This window comes from Triticum dicoccoides, chromosome 3B, assembly GCF_002162155.2.
Source record: "Triticum dicoccoides isolate Atlit2015 ecotype Zavitan chromosome 3B, WEW_v2.0, whole genome shotgun sequence".
Classification (NCBI taxonomy): domain Eukaryota; kingdom Viridiplantae; phylum Streptophyta; class Magnoliopsida; order Poales; family Poaceae; genus Triticum; species Triticum dicoccoides.
In genome coordinates, this window is record NC_041385.1 from 775,624,666 (window position 1) to 775,648,080 (window position 23,415).

Below are 23,415 nucleotides of genomic sequence, written 5' to 3' on the forward strand. Positions count from 1 at the left end.
TCGGGGAAAATGATCCCATAAACAAAGGAATTATACAGTACGAAATAGCAAAAAAACAGACTAATTCGATTCTAAAAAATCGATAATAGATATTTTATTCTGCTTAAATTGTCCCGACAAGGAGAGATATTCAATATTTGAATCAGATTGGATTTCGTAGTATACCAATGTGAGCCAAACTATTACTATTTCATCTAACTTGAATAACCAAGGACTGAATTTGACTACGGATTCTGATAACTCGAGAAGTTTTTATTTGGTTATGATCCAAAAAGAAAAAAGAAACGTTTAACAAGCCATGAGAAAATAGAGTAAAGTAACCATACGTTCTGTTTGCATAACGTGTATACGCCACGCCATACAATTGAAATAGAAACATGGGACGATTCCAGAATTTTGAATAGATCCGTGGGGATGAGAGAAGTTGTTGTTGAGAAATATGAAATTGGAAAGGAAGTCAAACTCCCTATGGAACCTATGATCGGTTGTACCTGTACTTTAGTGATATGAGAACTAGCTATTCAATCAGTTTCTGGTCAATAATAAGATTATGTAGGAGAGATGGCCGAGTGGTTCAAGGCGTAGCATTGGAACTGCTATGTAGGCTTTTGTTTACCGAGGGTTCGAATCCCTCTCTTTCCGTTTCTGTTAATTCACCAACATTACCGACCACAATGAAATTTCTAGTAAGAGGAAAATCCGTCGACTTTCTAAATCATGAGGGTCAAGTCCCTCTATCCCCAATAAAAAGCCCATTTTACTTCCTAACTATTGTACCAACCTCTATTTTTCATTAATGGTTCAAACAAGATTCACTATCTTTCTTATTCTACTCTTTCACAAACGGATCCGAACTGACTTCTTTGGATCTTATCCCATTCATACAAATGAACATATTATAGTATAGGCAAGTAATCCCTATTATTAAGTAAGTCATTCACAATCCATATCATTATCCTGATATTTACTAAGTCCAATTTGAGAATACTTTTTTCTTTTTGAGTCCCTTTAATTGACATAGATACAAGTACTCTACTAGGATGATGCACAATAAATAGTCAGGATAGCTTAGTTGGTAGAGCAGAGGATTGAAAATCCTCATGTCACCAGTTCAAATCTGGTTCCTGGCACAGAACGAACAATGAATGCCTTTTTGGGAAAGAAAAGGGCCACATTTTTTTTAGGGAAAAGCTTTTTTTAAGGGGCAGAATCATCAACAAAAAATCCAGGAAAGAACAGCGAAGGAAAAACGTGAAAAAACAAGTGTTTTCCCGGAACGGAATAGCGGAAATTCCATACGTTGATCACCAATGTTGCATGTCTTTCCTTAAGCTGGAGTCTTTGAGTTAGAAGGCCTACTTTATTCGTCCTTTTAAAGCCTACTTACTCGTCTAGCTATTTCCAATTCTAATAAATAACCCGATCATATCATATCTTGGAAAACCCTAAGACTACCCAAGGCTGTACCCTACAGTGTTACCTATAGTCTATACTTGTGTATACGTTGCCTTCTGGGGTGGCAAGCTAGAACCAAGTTTTCTAGGTATCAATTCCAATTTAAGTCAATGATCCTCATTTTCTCCAACATTAAGAAGATTATTGGTAAGGTGACCAACCATCACGCAGGATTCCGGGGCGGAGTAGCACCTCTTGCCTGATATATACAGGTCGTTACTGGCGATTCGTTTGTGCCCTATGGTGTTCAATTGCCCGTTTGTTCCCTCCCCCTCGGGACGGGTCAACCTACTTTGCCCGCTCAGGTGCTCCAAAATGCTCTGACTAGACCGCCGACACCCATGATTTGTCCATCATTCAACATGGCATTTCGTAAGGGCTCATAAGGTAGGAGGAATCACAGATCCTCCATGCACTTTCGCCTAGAGTTAGTTTTATTTTTCACTACTGTCTGAGTGGTGGCTAAACCCTGAAACTTTTCCTTGAAATGAAATAAAGATCTAACTTTATTCCAGTAGTGGTTTCCGCAAATGTAGATAATCTTGTTGATTAACACCCACTTTCCATACCCTGCAATTCAGAGGCCATCACCTCTGGTCTTTTAGTAACATATCAGTAAACAAGGCTCTCCTCGTGTAGCTTTTTGTTCTCGAGGAAGAAAATCTCATTGATTACTTAGAATGCCGGATGAAGCAAGTTACAGCATTGGTTCTTTCGTGATTCACGTATATTGGAAATCTCTTTCTTTAGGAAATGGGATGGCATTCAATTCTAACTTAGGGATTCTCTTCTTCCTGAACATTCATGAAAAGAAGGACTCTGGCTTTAATGCTAAAGTTTAGTACTGGGCCGAGCGTACTTACCTACTTAGACAAGAGGGATACTTATAGATCTCTATGAGCGTAAGGCAAAGTGGGCAAGACTACTTCCACAACTACATTTTCGCTTAAGCAGGACCTGTGAGACCTCGAAGCAACCGTCTACTACTAGTTATAGATGCTATTTCTAATTGAATAGAATGGATGCTTCACAGCGGTTCTGCGACAGGCAGGGCAGCCGGGTGAACATAGGCAGCTGTTCCTATAGAACACAAGTCTTTCTCTAAAGCACGACCTTCCGATTGGACTACGTCTGGTCTCTATCCTTTTTATTCCTAAAATGGGTCCTCGATCAAAATGATCTGGTGTCTATGTCCATGCCTGAGGTTGGTAAACCCTATATCTATTGCGGGGTGGTTTGAGGAAGGGACAACTTGTAACCCACGACTTACTACTACGAAGATTCTGGCGGAGAGATTTTCACATATAGATAGGTCGGGATGAGGAAGCTCCGTAGTCAACTAATAGATAGAAAATCCACCTTGTGAACCGTGTTTGTCTTAAAGTACTGTCTGAGAAGGAATATACCTGTTCCAATCCCTCTAGTGGCTATACTGATTGACATAAGTAGCTTTCGTAGTCAAAGCTCACAGGGTCAAATGCTCTATTGGAGTGGGCACGAACACACACAATCAAGGTTCGAAGAACTTCTACTTCACGCCTTGAGGATTCTATGACGCTCACTCAATGGTGTTGTGGCGATTGCAAGCAATCAATAAACGAGGAAGCCAAATTATGGATCCAGGAAGGCTGCATCAGAAGGAAGAGTAGGTGTTGCTATGCCGTTGGCTGGGACTGAGACAGAGAGAGGGGAGCATAGCCCCTATGATCCCGGTAAAGAGTTCCAACTAAGCTCTTCTCAGGTTCTTTCTTTCTCTTCCATTCTTATGTTTATATATTAAAGTGTAGTTTTCTTACTGAAATATAATAATATTAATCTAATATGCCCATTGGTGTTCCAAAAGTACCTTACCGGATTCCCGGAGATGAAGAAGCGACTTGGGTTGACTTATACAATGTTATGTATCGAGAAAGGACACTTTTTTTTAGTTCACTTCCCTATACATAGAAAGAAGTGCTTTTCCACCGGTATCAACATTCTATCTGGAATCAGTAGCGATAATTGTTGTATTGTGAGCCAGCCCCGTAAGACACTGTGCACCTCCAAATTCTATATGATTTTTCCAAACATTTCATTTATACGACCTGCAAATAAGATAAGATCTTGGCTCACCCTACAAAAAAACAACTATATGCCCTATAAACTTGCTTCTTCGAATCTCGAAATAACATATAGAAAGTGTTTCTGTGATGAGACCATTCTCGATCGATAAATGCGATAGGAGCCTATGTGTTTCACGGGCAGCCGGCCAATAGGGGAAGGTTGTGAATCCGGTGAACCGACCGCTTTAAGAACGTGATTGTCTTCTCTCACTCAGTTATCAATTGACAAAGATGACCCATTCTTTTTTGCCCTAAAAACGACAATGGTATGGTACTTTTTCTTCAAATCGAGATTGTGTGGGTGTCCGCTCATGTTCACGTTACATGCTAAATCAGGCTTTCCTTGGAAAAACCAAGGACAACCCCTATCTCAGTCTCCTTTCCTTTCTCTTTTCGGGAGCAGAGCTGAAAAAGATGGATAGTAACGATCGCGTAATATCAATTTATCGGCCTCGTCATCGAAAGCAGCTTCCAATTGCTCGGAAATTCTCAGCTATATGGGGGACTTTGATGGTGAGCAAAAAGAATTGATCAAGAAATTGGTAAACTTTCGCATGATCGATGGTAAAAGAACGAGAGTTCGTGCTATTGTTTATAAAACTTTTCACCGCCTAGCTCGAACTGAACGCGATGTAATAAAACTTATGGTTGACGCCGTAGATAATATAAAGCCAATATGCGAAGTGGTCAAAGTAGGAGTGGCAGGTACTATTGATGATGTTCCTGGGATTGTAGCCAGGGATTGTCAACAAACCTTAGCTATTCGTTGGATCCTTGGAGCAGCTTTCAAACGACGTATAAGCTACAGGATAAGCTTAGAGAAATGTTCATTTGCTGAGATACTAGATGCTTACCGAAAGAGGGGAATTTCACGTAAGAGAAGGGAGAATCTTCATGGACTGGCTTCCACCAATCGGAGTTTCGCGCATTTCAGATGGTGGTAAAGTGATACCACATAAGGAGCTCTTCCTCATTCAGTCATACTCAACAAAAGTAAGAAATGTTTGACCCGGATCCTTTTTTCATCTTCATATAGAAAGAAAATCGGCCTTCCTCATACTCCCCCCTTCATTCATAGAGTTGGAGGAATCCACAAGAGGCCTGCCCGTTCATAATTGCATAAAAGAACCATTCTTTTTATGAAAACTCTTGTTCCAACCTCACCTCAGGTCGAATGAATACGAAAGGGGGATCAATCAAATCAATAAGCCATGAATGAAGAAGTAGTGGGCCTTTCGCCTTATTTCGTTTGACTCGTGGAGCTGAGAAATCTACTTCAAAGAGAGGGAAAGTGTGCTAGTCCGAAAGAACAAGCAAGGGATGAGCGCACGGGAGCGAAATCCGTTGCGCCCACGCGCATACGTTTTCTTGCTGGGTAATTTCTCATAAAGTTTTTGTGTTGTTGATTCCTATTCCTAGGTGTTGTGCTTTTTCCCCTATGACGCCTATTGGTACTAGTGGAGTAGGATTGGCCTGTAATACAGAACCTATAGGTGGTGTAACCTTTCGCTCAATACTCAAATCTACAATTGAAGCATCTGAGGCTGCATCAATCGAGGATACACGACATAAGGAATTGTTAGATCTCCAAACTAAACTTTGCCTTCACCAAGCGTGGGTTTTCACTGGTCCTAACTAACGGTTGGCAAGCGATCCCCTATTCTGCATCCCGAAGATCAGACGGCCCAGAGCCGGAGCGATCATTCAAGCAAGTTACTCAGCTTGAGTTTTTCAGTCAATCAATAGATTGTGTAGTTTCTTAGTCCTTTGGTCCACGTCTTCATGACTTATAGAAAGGGTTTCTTTCTTTTACAAGATCATGGAAGCTTCAGAAACCATCCGAGATCTTCTGGAAACAAGAAATGTTGCATCAAAGGGTTCAGTGGTCATATCATAGTGAAATCGAGTTTCTTGATTTAGTCGATATCAAATTCCCAACTTAGAAATTCGAAAGGACTAAGATTCTACTTCTTCCTCAAATACTGGGAATGTGGATTCAAGTATGATATCACTATTCCACAGATCTCAAGAAAACGAATTGAACAAGTTTGATGGCTGGAAGAAGATAGGAAATATTCAAACATGTATTGCATTTCATCGATCTCACCCTTTGTTCAGTGCCGCATAAGTACTGACTTCTTGAACAGATACCGGTACCGGTCATGAAGGCTTCGCCCTTCTCAAGTCAAGTGCATAAGCGAAATCCGTTGAGCAAGAAGCCAGTGATCCCACAACATCAAAGTGATACATATGACATATTGGAAATTAGGCTTAGTTTGTAGCTGTGAATATAGTAATGCACTTATTTATTGATAAATATGTTCTTTCAAGTAGAGCATACTCGGTAGAAAGGAGGTGGCGGAGCTGGGAAGAGGATTAGACTTTATCGATTACTTGGACTTAGAGACCAATTATAGAAAGAAGACAGTAGCTGAGTGAGTTTTATGGATCTAGTTTATGAGCAGCTTAACTAGAAAAGCAAGAAGAAGGAATAGAAGAATGAAATGCAGAAATAGGGGAAGGGCGGGTAGCATTTTCAAATGCCAGTTTGAGTGAGACAGTTTCTGTTTGGCCCCCCACTTTTAGGAAGTTCTTCCATTCTGCCTTTGTCTTGCTCTAAGCTACCTGACTTCCTTCCTTTGTTCTTCCATTCTACTTTGTATGATTCTGATCATCAGTTCTTATCGATCCCATTTTAAGGAAAAATCCTTATGTTGGTAAAATATACGTGTTGATCAAGGACAATGAAGCAGCCATGAAAAGATTGAAGAACGAGGTATGATGATTACTTCAGACTACTTTCTGTTCTTCATGCAAATGACCATATTTTCCGTCTGCAATACAGGTAGAAGATACTAGGTTGTTCAGATGTTTACAGGAAATCCATGGGAAAAACTACCACAGCTTTGTATTAAGCAAGAAGGTTCCAGTCGTTCGTAATTTCAGGAAAGCCTACATTGGCATTGCTCCTGAGTTAGCCAAAGAGATCGCGGAAGAAGTGGATGTTATCGTAAACTCTGCAGCAAATACCACTTTTGATGAGAGGTTCGTGAAGCTATACTAGTCTTGCACCAAGGATTGCTTCCATTACTAAATGTGTAAGTTCACATTCCATAGCAAGAAAAGTATTGCAACTTGCAGGTATGATGTAGCACTAGACATCAACACCGTGGGGCCATTCCGGATAATGAGTTTCGCGCAGCGGTTTCGAAGACTGAAGCTCTTCTTGCAAGTATCAACAGGTCAGAATGCGAAATAAGAGTTTCTTGTGGTCGAAATCAAATGGTAACCTGTTTCTATTAACCTCAAAAGCTTACAAACAAGCTTTAGCAATATGTTTGCATGTCATGTTTTTGGCCAAACAGCATACGTGAATGGGCAGAGGCAAGGTTTGATACTAGAGAAGCCATTTTGCTTAGGGGATACCATAACAAAGGGGATAGGTTCCTCATATTTTTCAGCACATCAGAATACCGTGTTGGATATCGAGGCTGAGATCAAGTTGCCTTTTTACTCCAGAAGGCATTCTTCTGCCTCTGCTTCTGTTACTCAAGAAATGAAAGAGTTAGGTAGTCGAGGTATTCTAGTATTTCCCTGTTACTTTCTCATGTCTGTAGATACGAATACACACATGAAGTATTTGATTTGTGCAATTTATTTATTCATAGGGCCAAACTCTATGGTTGGCAAGACACTTATGTGTTCACAAAGCCCATGGGCGAGATGGTCATCAACTGCATGCGAGGAGAGATACCGGTGGTAACAATCATGCCAAGTGTCATAGAGAGCACATGGAGGGATCCCTTCCCAGGTTGGATGGAAGGAAACAGGTAAATGCTAAACCCAAATCTGAGGTTGCGGATGTCACATATATATGTGATGCATCCTCGTCTGCTTACCAGATAATGAGCTATTTCCAGGATCTAGCAGTGCGTACTAACTTTTGATGGGTTGATGGTGAGGATCAAGTATATGACCTATATTCCTCACTATTAGAGGACTTCAAAGAGGAGATTCCATCATAATCTCTGGAAGCTAGTGTCAAGGTAGCCGTTAGCCGTCACCTTAACTGAAAGTTGGTGAAGAAGGTGTATATGCCTCTTGTCTATGGTAAGACACAACATAGTGCAGCAGCGGACATCCAGAAGGGGCTTGACTTCATTAGAAAACATGCTGAAAGCAACAAAGTGGCGGACATTTTTTTTTGCATTCTGGGACAAGAAATTCCCAGCCATTGCTAGGCTGAGCCATGTTAGCAAAGAATAGTTTCTCCAACAATATGAGGATAAATCCCTTACTAAAATGGTAGTGGTCACAAACCCCTTCCGTGTAAAATTGAAAACATTAACAATACGAAAGCAAGAATCATCATTTATACTGGGAATGCCTTCCTCTACCAAAAGAGAAAGAGTTGAAGATAACGAAGGAAAGTGGGTGGATACAAAACCAGTTCATATCACTTGTCTTTCTGGTCTTTCAGAATCTCATCGAATACTAGTAAATGCTTTTGAAGAGAAAATAGAAGCACTAGAGAGCTCAAGTTCACTTCATTCATCACAAGATGCAAATGAGAATCAAAATGGAGCTAATGAGGAAGAAATCACTTCTACTTAAACTTTTTTGAGTGAAATACCAACCAACACATAAAGCAATAACCAGATAGATAGAATGATAACAGGTAATACGAAGATATCAACACAGCCGGAGTCACGAGGCTCGATAATGACCAATGGGTTAGGATCTGAGGAAGCTTAGTTTGGATGATGGAATATTCGCTGTTCTGATTGTTGAGATACTGCAAATCCACTTATCCAACAATTTCAGTCCATTTTCCTACTTTTTCTGCAAGGGGGGGAAAGCATTATTATAGCCTTAATATGACTCTCTGTCACACGGATGCTGTTGGGCTGCTACAAAACCCCTATAGTCGAAAAAAAGATCGAAACAGGGATAAAACATAGGATAACCCAGATCACTCGGACTAGCTGAACTCTCCAGAACAAACACAACCGAGGTGGTTTGACTAACGTTTTGGCACATTAGACTAACCTAAGACAACTCCTGGCTACATTCAGTCCTATCAAGATACAAGCTGTTACCAACCTGATACAACGCAAGTCACAAGCTTGACACAGCGAGAATGGCTGCAACTGACAACTCCTGCATCTGAGATTGACAACTCTAGTAACAGAGAATGACAACTCCTGCAACAGATATTGACAGAGCATGACACTCTCAACTGAGCTCAATCCAGCTGTGAACAATAAACAACACTGAAAGTAAACAACACAGTTATCACAAAACTTGGATTCCGGATTACAACACTATAGGCAATGAACCACCACTAACGGCCCATAACGTTAGCTGATAGCCGCTGACCGTGGAGTACTTGCCGATCCATCAGCGAGGACTGTATCATTTAGCGAGCTAAAAACTTAAGGAACATGTATGTGAGAGTTCCACTTTAGCTCCCTCAACACCAGGCGGGACGAGCAGCCCTATACCACGTGTAGCCACACTCTAGTGTCCTTTTCTACTTAGTTGGACAGATCACTTCAGAAAATCATATAAAAATCAAGCAAGAAAACGAATGCGCTAACGCGCAACGGCTTTCGCGCTAGTTGCTCAAAAAATCGTATAAAAATCAAGCAAGAAAACGGATGCGCTAACGCGCAACGGCTTTCGCGCTAGTTGCTCAATCCGTTGCTTGCTTCTCTTCTGTCTTGGAAAAGTGAGGATTGCCTATCTGATCCAAGGGAAGGAAGAGAGGTGGAAAGTGTTGCTGGGTCAAATCGAGATTGTGTGGGTGTCCGCTCATGTTCGACGCTATCGAAAATCATGCATTGGATGCATGCCCGGGCATTGAGAAGGAAGGACGCTTTCAGAGGCGAAAGGCCATGGGGAGAGATTTTTCTGTGATCCATGGATCTCCGATCGGGAAGCCGTATCCAAGCTCCGTGGCTAGTCTGCGCTCTTTGGACTTTTCAAACTTAGCGAACTGAAACATCTGAGTAGCTAAAGGAAGGAAAATCAACCGAGACCCCGTTAGTAGCGGCGAGCGAGAGCGGAACAAGGGTTTTCATCAAAAGAAATCCGAAGCGGTTTCATTCGATTTGTTGTGGATTGGATGATGGAAAAACCAGCAAGCAGCAAGTGTAGTTAGAAAAGTTGCCGTAGCGCGCCCTACGGAGTTGTACAAAGTCAGCAACCGTTTTGGGGCGCAAGCATAGGCAACACAGGACTGATGACGGGGGGGGGATTTGGAATTGGAATTGGAAGGTTTGACAGCCAAGGAGCGGCAAATAAGTCACGCTTCGACATAGCTGAAGCTCTAGGTGAATAATCTCTTTCTTAAAAATCAAAACGAAAATCAAAATGACAAATCTGGTTCGATGGCTCTTCGGTGGGAACCTACTAACTGGGGTTTTTTGGGGGGTTATTCTAATAGTTCTAGTAGCAACCGCTTTAGTATTTGTGGTTTCCGTTTCTTTCTCTTGCTCTTGGATAGCACCAGAACAACTTTTCGAATGGCTTCTCTCACTTTCACAGTATGTTTATCACATTCTTAGGGCCATTTTGGAAGAAACCTGGAATGGACGTGACCGCTGTGCGACCATGGGAGGGACAGAACTGGAAAGTCCTGCCCGTTCGGGGGATAAAACGTACAAAGCCCCACACGTGAATCTAATGATATCATCATCTAGTGATAGCGTTAACCAAGGGGGTGGGAGCAATGAAACTCCTTTAACTATTGACTTGAACCGACCGGCCCAGGATCAGGAAGATATTCGGCAATATGCCGAATCAATCAAGGACTTTAGAATTGACGAGCAATTTGAGAGTTTCAAAAACAATCAATTCACTAAACCGCTCTATGATAAATTATGTGCCTACGTGGGAGATGCGGAGGCTGTAAAAAACACATGCATACGAGAAATCTCGGAGAACTTTCATTCAACAGACGCTGGGTTAATTGATTTCGTCAAGCATACAGATGACAGTGAAGGGCAAAGAAGAGTGATATTTGATCTTATCAACCTTCATTTTAAGGATGAGCTAGAGAAACTCCCACCCGAACTCCAACAAAATGAAAATCAAGAGGACGACGGGGAGGGATAATGAAACAAACTACTAGCAACCCGCAGAAATAACGCTCATATCTAGTTCTAGTTAGATGGTCATTTTACACAATGAATTTACAAGCTAATGAAAATGGGGATCGAAATTATGATTCTAGGAGGACTATAATGAGGAGGACGACAGATCACGATCTACTAAAAGGAGACATTGTTGGTGGTTCGAATCCACCTCGTGAGAAAGACTGAGCTGAGCTATTTCTTACTTTTCTAGCTTGAATGAGACAAAGCCGAGGGTTCGGTCATACAAAGGAGCAATTCTCTTGTGCAAAGGCTAGTTTCGAGTGAATTAATGCACCCCCATTTAATAAGTGCTTTGCAAGCGATATGAAGTAAGATTCCTCTTCCCCCTACGCACGAGTGAAAAGCTAGGCTAGTTTTGAAAGAAATGAAACAGAGAAATGTTGGGCGCCAAAGCCCACAGCAAATAGGAATGCAGATGGAAATAAAGTATCTTTGGGAAAACGGGATCCACATTCTAGGAACAGTCATGCAAATGAGAAAAAGGCATAGGTTTCTTACTCCACTGAGCACACTACATTAGGGAAAAGCAGTTTACATCAATAAATAATTAGGATAGGATGGACCTTTTCACAAAGAAAGTAGAAGCAAAAACAGTATCAATTTCTACTCCACATTCGCATGAACCTTTGGTGGTATCCTTCAAATCTTCTTCCTAGCTCTGACCGGGTTGCGTAAAGACCCCTAGAGACACCTCCTCATGCAGGCAGCTAGTGTTTCTTCTTCTTTTTAAACAATAGAGATTATCACGCCCAAGCCATAAAAAATAGAGAGTTGAAATGCCAGTTTTGAAAGAATTGGCACTAAGTAAGAGGTGATCTGCTGTTGGCCTTGTATCGGGCAGCGGGACGTTATGAAGGGCAGCTAAAACATGACTCTTGCGATGCTGAATCATCGATTGATAGAGGTGCTGAGAGGGCTGTGACTGCAGTAGCCTCACTTCACTTTTTGCCACCATCACTAGTACGTGGGGTCCCGAAAACCAAACAAAGAATAAAATGCATGCACGAGTTGGTGGATTGGGTTAAGCATCTAACTAACTAGATTCCTTACTCCCAGCGATGACCTATAATAGAATATGAAAAGCAATGTTTCCCTTAATCTCCTCCCATCTGGATAGATAAATCAAGGTCATGCGTAGCTCGTATAAAAAACTAGAAATGAATTATTGCCCTCTGGCGAAAGGAAAAGATTGTTGGTACGAAAGCCGCTATTACACCACTTGAGGGCTGAACCAACCTCATGCTCCATCAGATACAAGAAACAGCCCAACTCTGAGCTTATCGATCTGAAATGCACTTTTCAACCAATGCCTTAGCGAGAGAATGGAGGAGTAGACGCCTCTTCTTATAGATGGACTATGTTTTCTCTTTTTATATGATTATTCGAGTTAGGTGGTTGAGATGCTTCTACAGGGTGGTTCTTGATAGGGCAGCTTCTAATACAATCAGTTAAAGACATAGTGTATCTACTTTAAATCGAATGAAAAGGAATGCACTCCCTTTCTTTGGTCGGGGTTCGCCATTCGATGCCTCAACCAAAGGGATTATTGGAGGTGGTAGTATGAGCCAAGATAGCCGTGAGATACGTTAAGATGCTAATATGTCCATCTTTGTATCCATACAGAGGGAGAAGGGAAGGCCCATTGATCCTCTTATGAGTCGCTTAACTAAAGCTCGAACGATGTCCCTTCTGGTTCGCCCGAGATTCCTGTAATAATGCTTGATCCATAGTAACGTAAGTAGAAATGGGGAGGTCGAAGCTAGCGGTCAAGCTGCTCCATTAGACCTGAAGCTTTCTTCTTATCCCTTTTGTCTTCTTACGTAGGATGATTTCATCCGAGTGTGTGTAAGGCGGGTGGCATTCTTTGCCATAAGCTCTAAGAAACCACCTACTTGTAATATGGTATCCTTTCTCTCTTCCTGGGACTTGAGGGGAGGTTAGTACCGCGAATAAAGTAGTACTCGCTACCCAGCCAGTCATCTACTTGACAAGTTTGGAAAGAATCTCTCGGAAAAGAGAGCGCAATCTCTCTTTGCTTGTGCCACCCGGGTGGAAGATATATCTGAGTCGAGCTCATCGAAGAAGAAACTGCTACTGACATCCAGGGATGAGGGCTCAGATCAGAGTGAACAAACAGTGCGAAAGAGACTGAGAAGGGGAAGCATGCGCCCGAAAGGGGGGCCATTGCTCCATGTATAATATAACTCGGGATGTTTCACTATATTATATCCACATTGCTAAACGCAATAGGAAGGGAAAGAAACGTTTCTCCTTCTACACATTTATGAAAATAAATGGCTTCCCGTCGCTCACAGCAGCTTCTCTAGTTTAATTATCGCCAAAAACAAAGGAAATCGACTTAGTCGCTCGCTTGTACCTCCATTTCCAATGGCTAATTTACGCATGTTGTACTTCTCCATAGTTTGCTCGAATCGAACTTGTCCGTACCGACATAATCAGTATCTCCCGGACTACCAAGGCAAAAAAACCCAGTAAACTAGTGACTTGAATCATACTTCCTTCCTCTTTGATTGAGGAAACCTAACTACAGGAACTACTTAAGTCAAGAACAAACAGATGGAGTATTTCTTCCTTTCGAACTATAAAAAGTTAGGCTACAGCAAGCGCAAGTCATCCCCTTGCGAAGTGCAAAACAAGGGAAATCTGACTTCATAAAAACAAGTTGAGCTATCGTTCCCTTCATTGACCTACTAACTCGTGATACAGCGCGCGTTTCTTCCTCAGAATCTCATTTCAAAAGGCATGAACCATCCCCTAACTTGGAAGGGGACAGGAACAGAAGACAAGTGTTAAGCAAGCCTTGTTTCCTACTTGCTGACCCTAGAACAACAAGAGGCAACAGGCTTGCTTAACACCCGAACAAGAGGAAATCGCTTCGTCTTTTTGCCCTTGGCGCGCCTTATACTTCTGTCGGCACAACTACATATTTATTAGAATACTGCTTTGCTCGGTCCTGCTTTGGACCTATGATCCACGGGTGATTAATCAGCATCTACAGCTTTCGCTTTGGGTCGGGAATTTGGAGAGATTGGCTCTATAGAAAGGGAAGCGACTCTTTGAACTATGTTAGCGCCGAGGGTTCACTAAACCTACTGTCCTTCTGACTTTCGTGTTTCGTAACTCATTAGATTCCTAGCTTTTTAGCGGGGGCTTTGTAAGAGAAATAGCTAGATCTGTAACAATCAAAATAAGTCAGGGTTCAGTTCATTAGAGCAAGGAGAAAGTTCACTAGATAGACAGGTTGGACAATGAGGGCTTTTACTCTCCCTATCTCGAGTAGGATCATTGAAAAGAAAGAAAAGGAATGGTTTCTTCAACTGGCTTGTGCCACAGCTCATAGCTCGAATCGGGATTGCAAAACGGAAGGAAAGTAAGGCGCTAGAGCCTCTGATGAGGAAGACCTCGGATCTTTCAGAAGGAATAGGCCTACCTGCTTTAGCTTTTATGGTTCACCGCGGTCTTCTTCTTCCTAGCCCAAGGCGGTTTCTCTCTCAAACTGAGTCAAATCCGTAAAATTGTAATGAAGAGGAAAGCAGCGGCTTTGACTCTCTCACCTAACAGGTCGGTATTCATGTCCACCAGAATTGTCTACTGATTGGCTGTAGTTTACTTCCCGATCAGAAGGATCCGAATCCTGTTTAATAAAGACCCATTGCCACCTAGGTATCCTTTATCTTCTCTCGTTCCTCTTTGGACAAAGGTTTCAAACCACCAACTCTTTAGAAATCTCTGAGGAGTATGCATCTAGGTAAAGCAATGAATAGGATGTAGATGAAGCCCGGTATGACTCAACGTTTTCACTTTTTGCAAGGTCTGATGATCAACGAGCTAAAAAAAAGGGGGGGTATGCGTGCGGGTACCGGTGCAGTTAATAATTGAGGTCAGTCGACCAGGATCTTATGACTCTTGTCCCTTTCAAACTTAATAGATTAGAGGATTCTAGCGATCCAGGCGAGTAAAATGAAGCAGACGTGGCAGCCGCAGGCAATGATCCAATACCTTTCGTTCTCTTTAGCACTCATTTCTAATTCCTTTAGCTTGGATCTTTTGAATCTGGATAGTTATGAGTACAAAACTCAATAATCTTTCCTAGGATCCCGTGAGGAAGAAGCAAAAGCAGTTGTGGACGATGCTGGAGGCAAGCCTGCAATGTGGGATTATGAAGCCTACTTAGTTCAGAACTTTTGTGATGATGAGCAATCACATGCATACGCAGAACCTAAAATCTTAGGTGTTGTGACCAGATCAAATAAGTTTTGCTGCTTAATGCTCATTTTATTTTGTTTTGGCAAAAGAAAGACATGCTGATGCAAATGATCGAGCGAAGGGTTACGTACAAAGATTTCTCCTTGCTTTTTGGTGGTTGCTGAATCCTACTGGGTAGGGTAGACCAAGATGTTCATTATGTACACTTGGCTGACTCAGGTTGTGCACTTGCTTGAGCGAGATCTTCCCCTTTGGCATGAGAACCGCCTACCTACGCTAACGTAACTAATGTAGATGGCGGAAGTTAGTAGTTCTCCTATGCCAACATGAACACAAACGAAATCGTCGAATTTCGTATAGAAAGAAAAGGAACCACTTCTATTCTCGTTTCTTAAGTATAAGAGGGATAAGTACTTATTCCTGGCCGGCGGTATCATTGCTGCTCCCCGCCTAATGCGGATCATTGTGCAATGCTTATGTGAAATCTCAATCCAAAACTTATTCGTTTCATTGGAAAAACCAACGCCGATCTAAAACTAAGTCTTCCTTTCAAAAGTGAGCGAGCAGAGCTGAAAAAGATGGAGTTACCTAGAGATGAGATTTCTTTCTACGGATATGAAGGATAGAAATATGCTATTTGCTGCTATTACAACGAATCAACCAGTTCGTAGTAAGTGTTCCCGTCTTCCCGATCTACATGATTTTTTCACAACCAACATCTCTCAGAACTTTGCTATAACGCCAAACTTGGATATAACGCCAACGCCTGAGCGAATTGCCGGCATCATAATAGTTTTACAAATAGAAGAGTATTTGGGCCAAAATGAGTCCGAACAGGGAGCAGTCAATTTAGCTAGAACAGTATTGGGAGCCCGCCACCGAAATGGCGAAACTTGGCAGGGCATATTAGAGGATATTCGGGCGGGTGGTGGTATGGATAATTTTATCCAGAATCTGCCTGGTGCCTACCCGGAAACCCCATTGGATCAATTTGCCATTATCCCAATAATTGATCTTCATGTGGGCAACTTTTATTTATCATTTACAAATGAAGTCTTGTATATGCTGCTCACTGTCGTTTTGGTCATTTTTCTTTTTTTTGTTGTTATGAAAAAGGGAGGTGGAAAGTCAGTGCCAAATGCATGGCAATCCTTGGTCGAGCTTATTTATGATTTCGTGCTGAACCTGGTAAACGAACAAATAGGTGGTCTTTCCGGAAATGTGAAACAAAAGTTTTTCCCTTGCATCTCGGTCACTTTTACTTTTTCGTTATTTCGTAATCCCCAGGGTATGATACCCTTTAGCTTCATAGTGACAAGTCATTTTCTCATTACTTTGGCTCTTTCATTTTCCATTTTTATAGGCATTACGATCGTTGGATTTCAAAGACATGGGCTTCATTTTTTTAGCTTCTTATTACCTGCGGGAGTCCCACTGCCGTTAGCACCTTTCTTAGTACTCCTTGAGCTAATCTCTTATTGTTTTCGTGCATTAAGCTTAGGAATACGTTTATTTGCTAATATGATGGCCGGTCTAAAGATTTTAAGTGGGTTTGCTTGGACTATGCTATTTCTGAATAATATTTTCTATTTCATAGGAGATCTTGGTCCCTTATTTATAGTTCTAGCATTAACCGGCCTGGAATTAGGTGTAGCTATATCACAAGCTCATGTTTCTACGATCTCAATTTGTATTTACTTGAATGATGCTACAAATCTCCATCAAAATGAGTCATTTCATAATTGAATAAAAACGAGGAGCCGGAGATTCTAGGGGGCTACAGCTGCGCTTTTGCAGCAGTGAACATGGTTCCGGGTACTCAAGATATTGTGTTTGGAGAGGTGTAGATAGATAGGACGTAGTCTTGCTCGATCAGGACCCACAAGCAAGGGCTTGCGCTTCCCGCGCGAAAGAAAGCAAAATATACGGATTGAGATAATAACGGACTTGAAGCTTCTCAATTGATTCAAAGATACTATACTGGTTTATTTAGTTATCTGAACTTGGTTGACAGTACCCGGATTCTCCTTTTCTGATTGACTTGCGACATTGGAAAGTCAAGATGGTACCCGGCCTATCGACATTGGCGACATTGGGAAGTCAAGATATTGGGTTTGTTTTACAAAGAAAGGTGAAAGCCGAAAGCCTTACGCATTGCTTTAAGAAAGTGAAGAGATGGGCGCCCTATTCTCTGTGGTCTGTGACGTTCTGTCAGCTATTGCCCGTGCTCAGTTCCAGATTTCTTCCATCAGTAGTCGGTATCTTCCATTTCAAATGCTAGTGAACATCACTTCTTCTAATATGCAATTCCCGAATGGGAACAGACTTGAAACCCTTCTTTTCCTAGCATTTCAGCCCAGGCAGCTTCCCTCTATATTAATAAGTTCTTTCGAGCAATCACTGATGTAGGTAGGGCTGGTGCGAGAAGAGATTATCTTATGCCAGAAAAGAGGTGCTCCATGTCGAAGGCAGAAAAGACGTGCTTATCAAATCGGTGGTCCAAGCTCTACCAACCCGGGACTCTAACAACACTGGTCTATAGGGCTTAAGCTAGGGAAGGGGTATAGAATGGTACTTTCCATTTCTCAGGAATCCATAGAGAGAAGATCCTCCAGCTGCGGGTACAAGGCAGTTACACTTATTTCAGCAAAAACTATTAGGAATGATGCTGATGGCAGATGCTTGCACTATTCACTTAAGGCTGGGTTGGCTTCTCAGTTAAAAAGAAGCAAACAGTTCGGCCTGATTGAAAACTAGCGTTTCTTGTCCTTGCATCTTGCGAAAAAACGGAGTAAAAAAGAACAAGAGCATGAGATGGGTCTGTGATTCCTGTTCGAGAAGCGGTTCCAACATCTGCCTTTAGGGTCTTGGTTAGCCAGAACTAGAAATGCCGGGACTATGGGGAAGGGTCCCTCGGGCGAGATGGCTAAGCGTGTACGACGAATTTTGTCTATCTGAAGATCTGAGAAAGGCGCTGATTATAGCTCTGTCCTTGGATGGACCATAGGCCTGATGCTAGGAGAGTGTAGTTCGAGCATTCTATTGTGTGCTCGATCCGTGATATGCAAAGCAATCTCCTATTTACTATTGATCTACTTCCCTCTAGCATAACTCATCCTTACGTCACTAGTCCATCCATCCCTCGACCGAAGAGAGTCTTCCTCCTCACGGAACTAGGGTTTGGTTTCGTAGACAAGACTTTCGAGCGCGACGTTGCGCACATCCTCTTGCTTGGTATCTTTTCTAGTGTACATCACATTCATTTTCCTTTCCATTCATTTTCCTTTCATGTAGATATGATAATCTTCGTGGCATCAACCTCATATAGGAGCTCCCAGTAGTACTTTCGCGGGATTTTAAAGCAGGCAAACTTATGATGCGAGTCTAATTAGAATAGAACCAGTGCACTCTGAAATCCGAACCAACCAATACGCTTCGCTTTCCTCTGCTCGTATAGACTCCTTTCGTGTTAGGACATCCATAGCCAATAGTAATAGTAGCTAGTAGCTTCGCGCCCCCTTGCCCCCGGAAAGGTTCTCATTCCTCACTGGATCTAGTTGACTTGCTGCTACAGCAATCAATCTATCTATATGTTCCGGACGGAAGAGAGAGTTTCCTACATTCCCATTCCCATGAACTGAACATCGGGTACCAACGATCTGGAATCCCGTGCTGAAACCTACAGATATGCACCTGTGCGGACCAACCTGGCAATCCTCCTGTCTATTCTTTCTATCTGGACTAGCGCTTCCCACTGGAGCTTACTACTTGACTAGAGCACTTGAACTTGTTAGTTTCATTAATCAGTTTCCTAGCATAGCAAAGTGAGTTTCCCATCAACGGATTATCATCCTGTTGTTTCCATGAACATCAGGTACATATATGAACCTGTCAACGGAGCGGAACATATGATATGAACCAAGTAGATTCGTCTTTTTGCTCGTAACGTTAGTAGTTACTCGCTCATTAGTAGTGAACTATGATCATTTGTGAGGAGTATGTTTTCAACTCTATGTATGTCAATTCGAGAGTAGAGCGATCTATGTCAACCAAGAGCAGAACTCTCTCTATTTCCGGCACAGGCTTTCTTTCAATCAAGAAGAAGATTATTTCAGATTTTATCACTATCCGGACTGCTATCTACTATCTACCAATCTAGCTACCCGGGCTCGTTGTGAGGTGGGACCCAACCCTCCTCTTCACTCCACTGCTTCAACAGAAATGGATCCATCATCTGCTACCCATGAGTAATAACGTTACGAATCTACCACTGATCCCGAGGGCAAGTATGAAAAAGAGAGTCAAGCAAGGTCGGATTCGTATGTTCCATTTGAGTAAGCCTCTGATGCCCTGTGCACATAGCTTCTTGCATGCCCGATGGCAGGACAGATCTCCCAACCTGGAGTATATTCCCGGCCCCGTAGCTTAGCTTAAGATCTTCGTATTTCAAGTCCACCGGCATGGGACCTGACCTTGGGAATAAGCCCCGCCCTGTCCTCTAAGATATGAGATCCACCCACACCCAAACCTGGAAAAGCGGCAGGCTCTAGTCGAACTCCATACCAGAAGAGAAGAGAACCCTTTCCATTGGAAGAAAGATAAAAGGGGCCGGGCTATGCACTTCAAGAGAACCAACCCAAGAAGCACTCAATAAACTATTATATATAGTCCTGGCCAAGAGAAGGCCACCAGATCAAGCTAGCAGGAATGGGTACTACAGCACCAAGAAAGATCGATGGAAAGGGATATGAAACTATTTTAGATGCACGCTCTAGCTCTAAAGCAAGCTTATACGCACTCATAAAGGTGCCGTCTAGTGCCGTGAAGATAAACCGATTCTCTGACCATCCCTCTAGATAGCCTTTGATTCTCTTTAAGGATCCGGGAGCCATATAAGGATGAGTTAGCCGTAGGATATGATTCCTTCTTGGGAAGGGAATAAGGGGATCGAGAATGATGCTGCAAACAAGATAAGGGATTCACCAAGGCAGTATTACTATGGAAATGGTATAGAGCTAGCCCAGAAAAGAGAATCCATGGCATGGCTATTCACTCAATCAAAAGAGAAGGTCATAATCTGGAAACTATTCCAACACAGAAGGGTTCTATGCTAGGAATCACTAAACTAGACGAGCACTTCTCAAGTGCCAGCTAGGAAATTGTCTGTACTGTAAACCAACCTTGTCCCCACCCGTAGAGAACTTTTAGTAGATGGAAGAGAGCTCCCTAGTCCTATTCAACCCACTTGGAATTCCCTTATGTGAATCATTCATGTAGCATTGATATACGAGAATTCGAGATTGCTCCACCGGGCCTGACTAGTAAATACAGTATACGGGGAAGAGAGTCTTCTGAACTTGAAACCTATGAAGCAAGGAAATCACTCTACTCTGCAAGCTATTCCACTGGAAAGGACAGGTTTCTAAAGGAATGGGATTAGTACTACTTAATTAAGGAAGGGATGAGTGCTGTCTTCCAGGCGGGGGTTCTAGCAACTAAAGCAGTGGAAATGTTCTCGTTCTCTCATGCTTCAAAGCAAAGAGTTGTGCCTGGCATTCCCATTTGTCTCTCTCTGTCGAAAGCTAGGTCAAAGGTGCCTGTGCTCGAAATGCAACATCACTCACTTGGTCTAGTGGGTCGGGGTTCATCAAGCTTTTCATCTCCTGAAGCCACAAGTCTAGTATAGAATCTGCTCTTTAAGGTCGAGAATCTGCTCTAGAAGGTCGATTAGGCCTTGTCATCACGTCATCGCACTCCACTGGTATCAAAGTTCTCGGCCCTTTTCTTATATTACTTTAATTATATTATAGAAGTGTGCCCGGTCTTGTCTCAGCATTCGAGGTTGGATGTGTTTCCTCAGTCATCGTTCGAGGAAAGCAGAGGCCCTCGGGGAAAGATCAAAGAAAATGAAAAGCACAACCGCCTCTACCTAGAGCAAAGAAGCTTTGCCAGTCTTATCACCGGATTCACCATAATCAGCTTTTAAGGTCCTGACTCTCAAATCGGGTATCTCTTTCGTTCACAAGAATTGCTTATTATGTATGATTTGGGATTTGAAATTCTTTCTATTTACTATTTTGATGGAATTCATGAACGAGTAGATCAAAGAAAAGAAAGCAAAGCATTCACTCCTAAACTAAAGAACTAATCTACTGAGCTAGCCTCCCGTTATGCGCCAATGCTTGAACAGGACCGTTGACCTTTACCAAGCCAGTTTCCTATAGTTGACCGATACAGTTCGCAAGGCGGATGTGACCGATGGATTTGAAGAAGGAACTCATCTTTTTACTGATTCAGACCGTTTACCAGAAGAGCGGTATGGTTCAGAGGAGGTACTCATAATACAGATATCGTTTAACGAATTGCCCGATCGATTACCAATTCATTAAGCCTACCTATACCTCCTAAGGTTCCAGCCTACCTGTCAATCTGCTCTGACATACCCTTCTAGCTCACTTGAAAGGAGAGTTGTTGCTACTGTATGAAAGTCTCGATTAAAGAAAGGGATAAAAAGACATACATTCACTCGGTTTTAGCGTAGTTTTTATGTTTCCTTCCATTCATAAGAAGAAAGAGGTTATCTTTTAGCTCCGGGTCCGACTTATAAATAGGGTACTTGACCTTAGGATCGAATCAGGCTCTCCTTGGGATAAGCCAGAGAATGGATCAGCCGGGCGAAGTAAGTGATAGGATCTCCAGGATTCTAAATTCCATGCCCGGGGAAGTCTAAGAGGATAAAGGAGGATGTTCCCTGCAGCGCATTTCGCGGGGTTAGGATGTGCATGTTTACCAAATGAGCGGAAGACTTGACGCGAGCCAATGAAGCGCTGCTAAGGCGCTCCGGCTTTCCCCTGTTGAGTCGCTCTTTCCTGACCATCTAAGTGAGTTCTAGCTTGAGCTGGCATAGTTTGTTCCGCTTGTAGGCCAAGGTTTAGAATCCATACGGAATGGACGAGGAATTGAGGTAGGGAAAGGAAAGGTAACACCCAAAGCATCAAATGGACACGAATACAACCTAGTGGCTATTTCTTACTACCCCAAATGGGTTGAAAGCGGCATCTTATCGAACATTGACATCGGAAAAAAGTGGCCTACTTGAAAGAAAAGAGAATCCGCCTTTCTTTTCAAAAGAAACTACTGGAATGAAATCAGCTCCGGGTAGAGATGGAGGGGGCTTCGTAGCTTGACTTTAACGGATCCCTTGCTTCATAGAATAGATGGCTAAGCTGTCTTCTTTCCCCATCTTATTAGTCTCATATCTTCTATCCATCGATTAGTATGAATGAGATCATCTATTTCCTTCTCTTTGGCGGATTCAATCATGCCTTGGATTTCCTTCTTTAAATGGCCTTTCATGCTTACTATAACTAGTTATTTCGGCTTCTACTGGCTGCTTTAACGATAACCCCAGCTCTATTTATTGGCTTGAACAAGATACGTCTTATTTGAAATGAATCTTACGAATAAGTAAGAAAAAGGTAATCGTCTTTTATTTAAAAGACCTTGAGTTATAAGTTGCTGCTTCGAGACTCAACTCACCATGTCTGGTGGGAGGAGATACCAGATAAGGCAAGTTTCATATGAGAATTGAGCCAATCACATCCCTATTCCTATCTTATGCACCTATTATCAGTGGACACTCAAATCGAATCAAACTTTCTTTAGCAATTGCCTCTCCTATGGCGCATTCTAGGATTAGTGTTAGTCCGTGCGATTGACTTATTCTTATCTTTAGCTGCACCGTAACAGGCTTATCTCGGATCATGTGAGTGAAGTCGTTGTGAGCTGGCATTAAGTCTGCAATCATGAATTACAATCCTTTGTGCCACATTGAAATCCTGCTACCGAATTCTAAGCTTCCCTTCCCTAGAATCTGATTACTCCAAGTCTCCAATAGCATCTAACCAATCCATTAACATGATTGTGTAGTGAGTTGAGGCTCCATCTTTATCATCCAACTCTTTCCTTTATCCGCTTCAACGGCAGTATTGTGCTTTCCTGCTCTTGGCATCGGGAATCGTATGAGTTTTTCAACACCTTCACTCAGGTCATTTACGCGAGCAGAACTTCGAATAAGAGCAAGGGTTCCCATCTAGGTAGTCTTCAATTTATTACTTTAGCATAGGAGCGCTCTCCAAAGGAGCTGCAACGCGATCGTCGGCGGGAAAAAGAGTTGGATTCGTCCCACCTATCTAGATCAAAGAAAACGCTTCTTCTATGGTTGCTATAACCAGAGAGTCATGAAACTCGCATGCAACTTAGAATCAGATTCTTCCATCGAAGGTCCCTATCATGTTCCAGGTCTGGTTAGCTGAGATCCGATAGGGCCCGCATGCCCTTGATTGAAATATCTTATATAACACTAAGCCCTCCTTCCAGCACCGCTGCACGGAGCTATACTGAATGAAAAAAGAAGAACCATTCACCAATTCCAGCGGAAATAGAACGCAAATAATAGGTAATTCCAGGGT

At 42.4% G+C, this 23,415-nt stretch overlaps 2 protein-coding genes and 2 non-coding genes across 4 annotated transcripts; all 4 read left to right on the forward strand.

The window, feature by feature from the left end:
• Nucleotides 1-555: 555 nt before the first annotated feature.
• On the forward strand, nt 556-642 carry TRNAS-GGA. The gene has a single exon. It is a non-coding gene; the product is annotated as a tRNA-Ser (tRNA).
• Nucleotides 643-1,057: 415 nt separating this feature from the next.
• Nucleotides 1,058-1,130, forward strand: TRNAF-GAA. Its single transcript has one exon. It is a non-coding gene; the product is annotated as a tRNA-Phe (tRNA).
• A 2,905-nt stretch (nt 1,131-4,035) lies between these two features.
• LOC119282172 (ribosomal protein S7, mitochondrial-like) lies at nt 4,036-4,839 on the forward strand. The gene has a single exon (XM_037562490.1). The coding sequence runs from the start codon at nt 4,055-4,057 to the stop codon at nt 4,499-4,501; it is 447 nt and encodes a 148-aa protein (XP_037418387.1). The 5' UTR covers nt 4,036-4,054; the 3' UTR covers nt 4,502-4,839.
• Nucleotides 4,840-15,538: 10,699 nt separating this feature from the next.
• On the forward strand, nt 15,539-16,706 carry LOC119278428 (ATP synthase subunit a-like). The gene has a single exon (XM_037559778.1). The coding sequence runs from the start codon at nt 15,539-15,541 to the stop codon at nt 16,688-16,690; it is 1,152 nt and encodes a 383-aa protein (XP_037415675.1). The 3' UTR covers nt 16,691-16,706.
• Nucleotides 16,707-23,415: the final 6,709 nt, after the last annotated feature.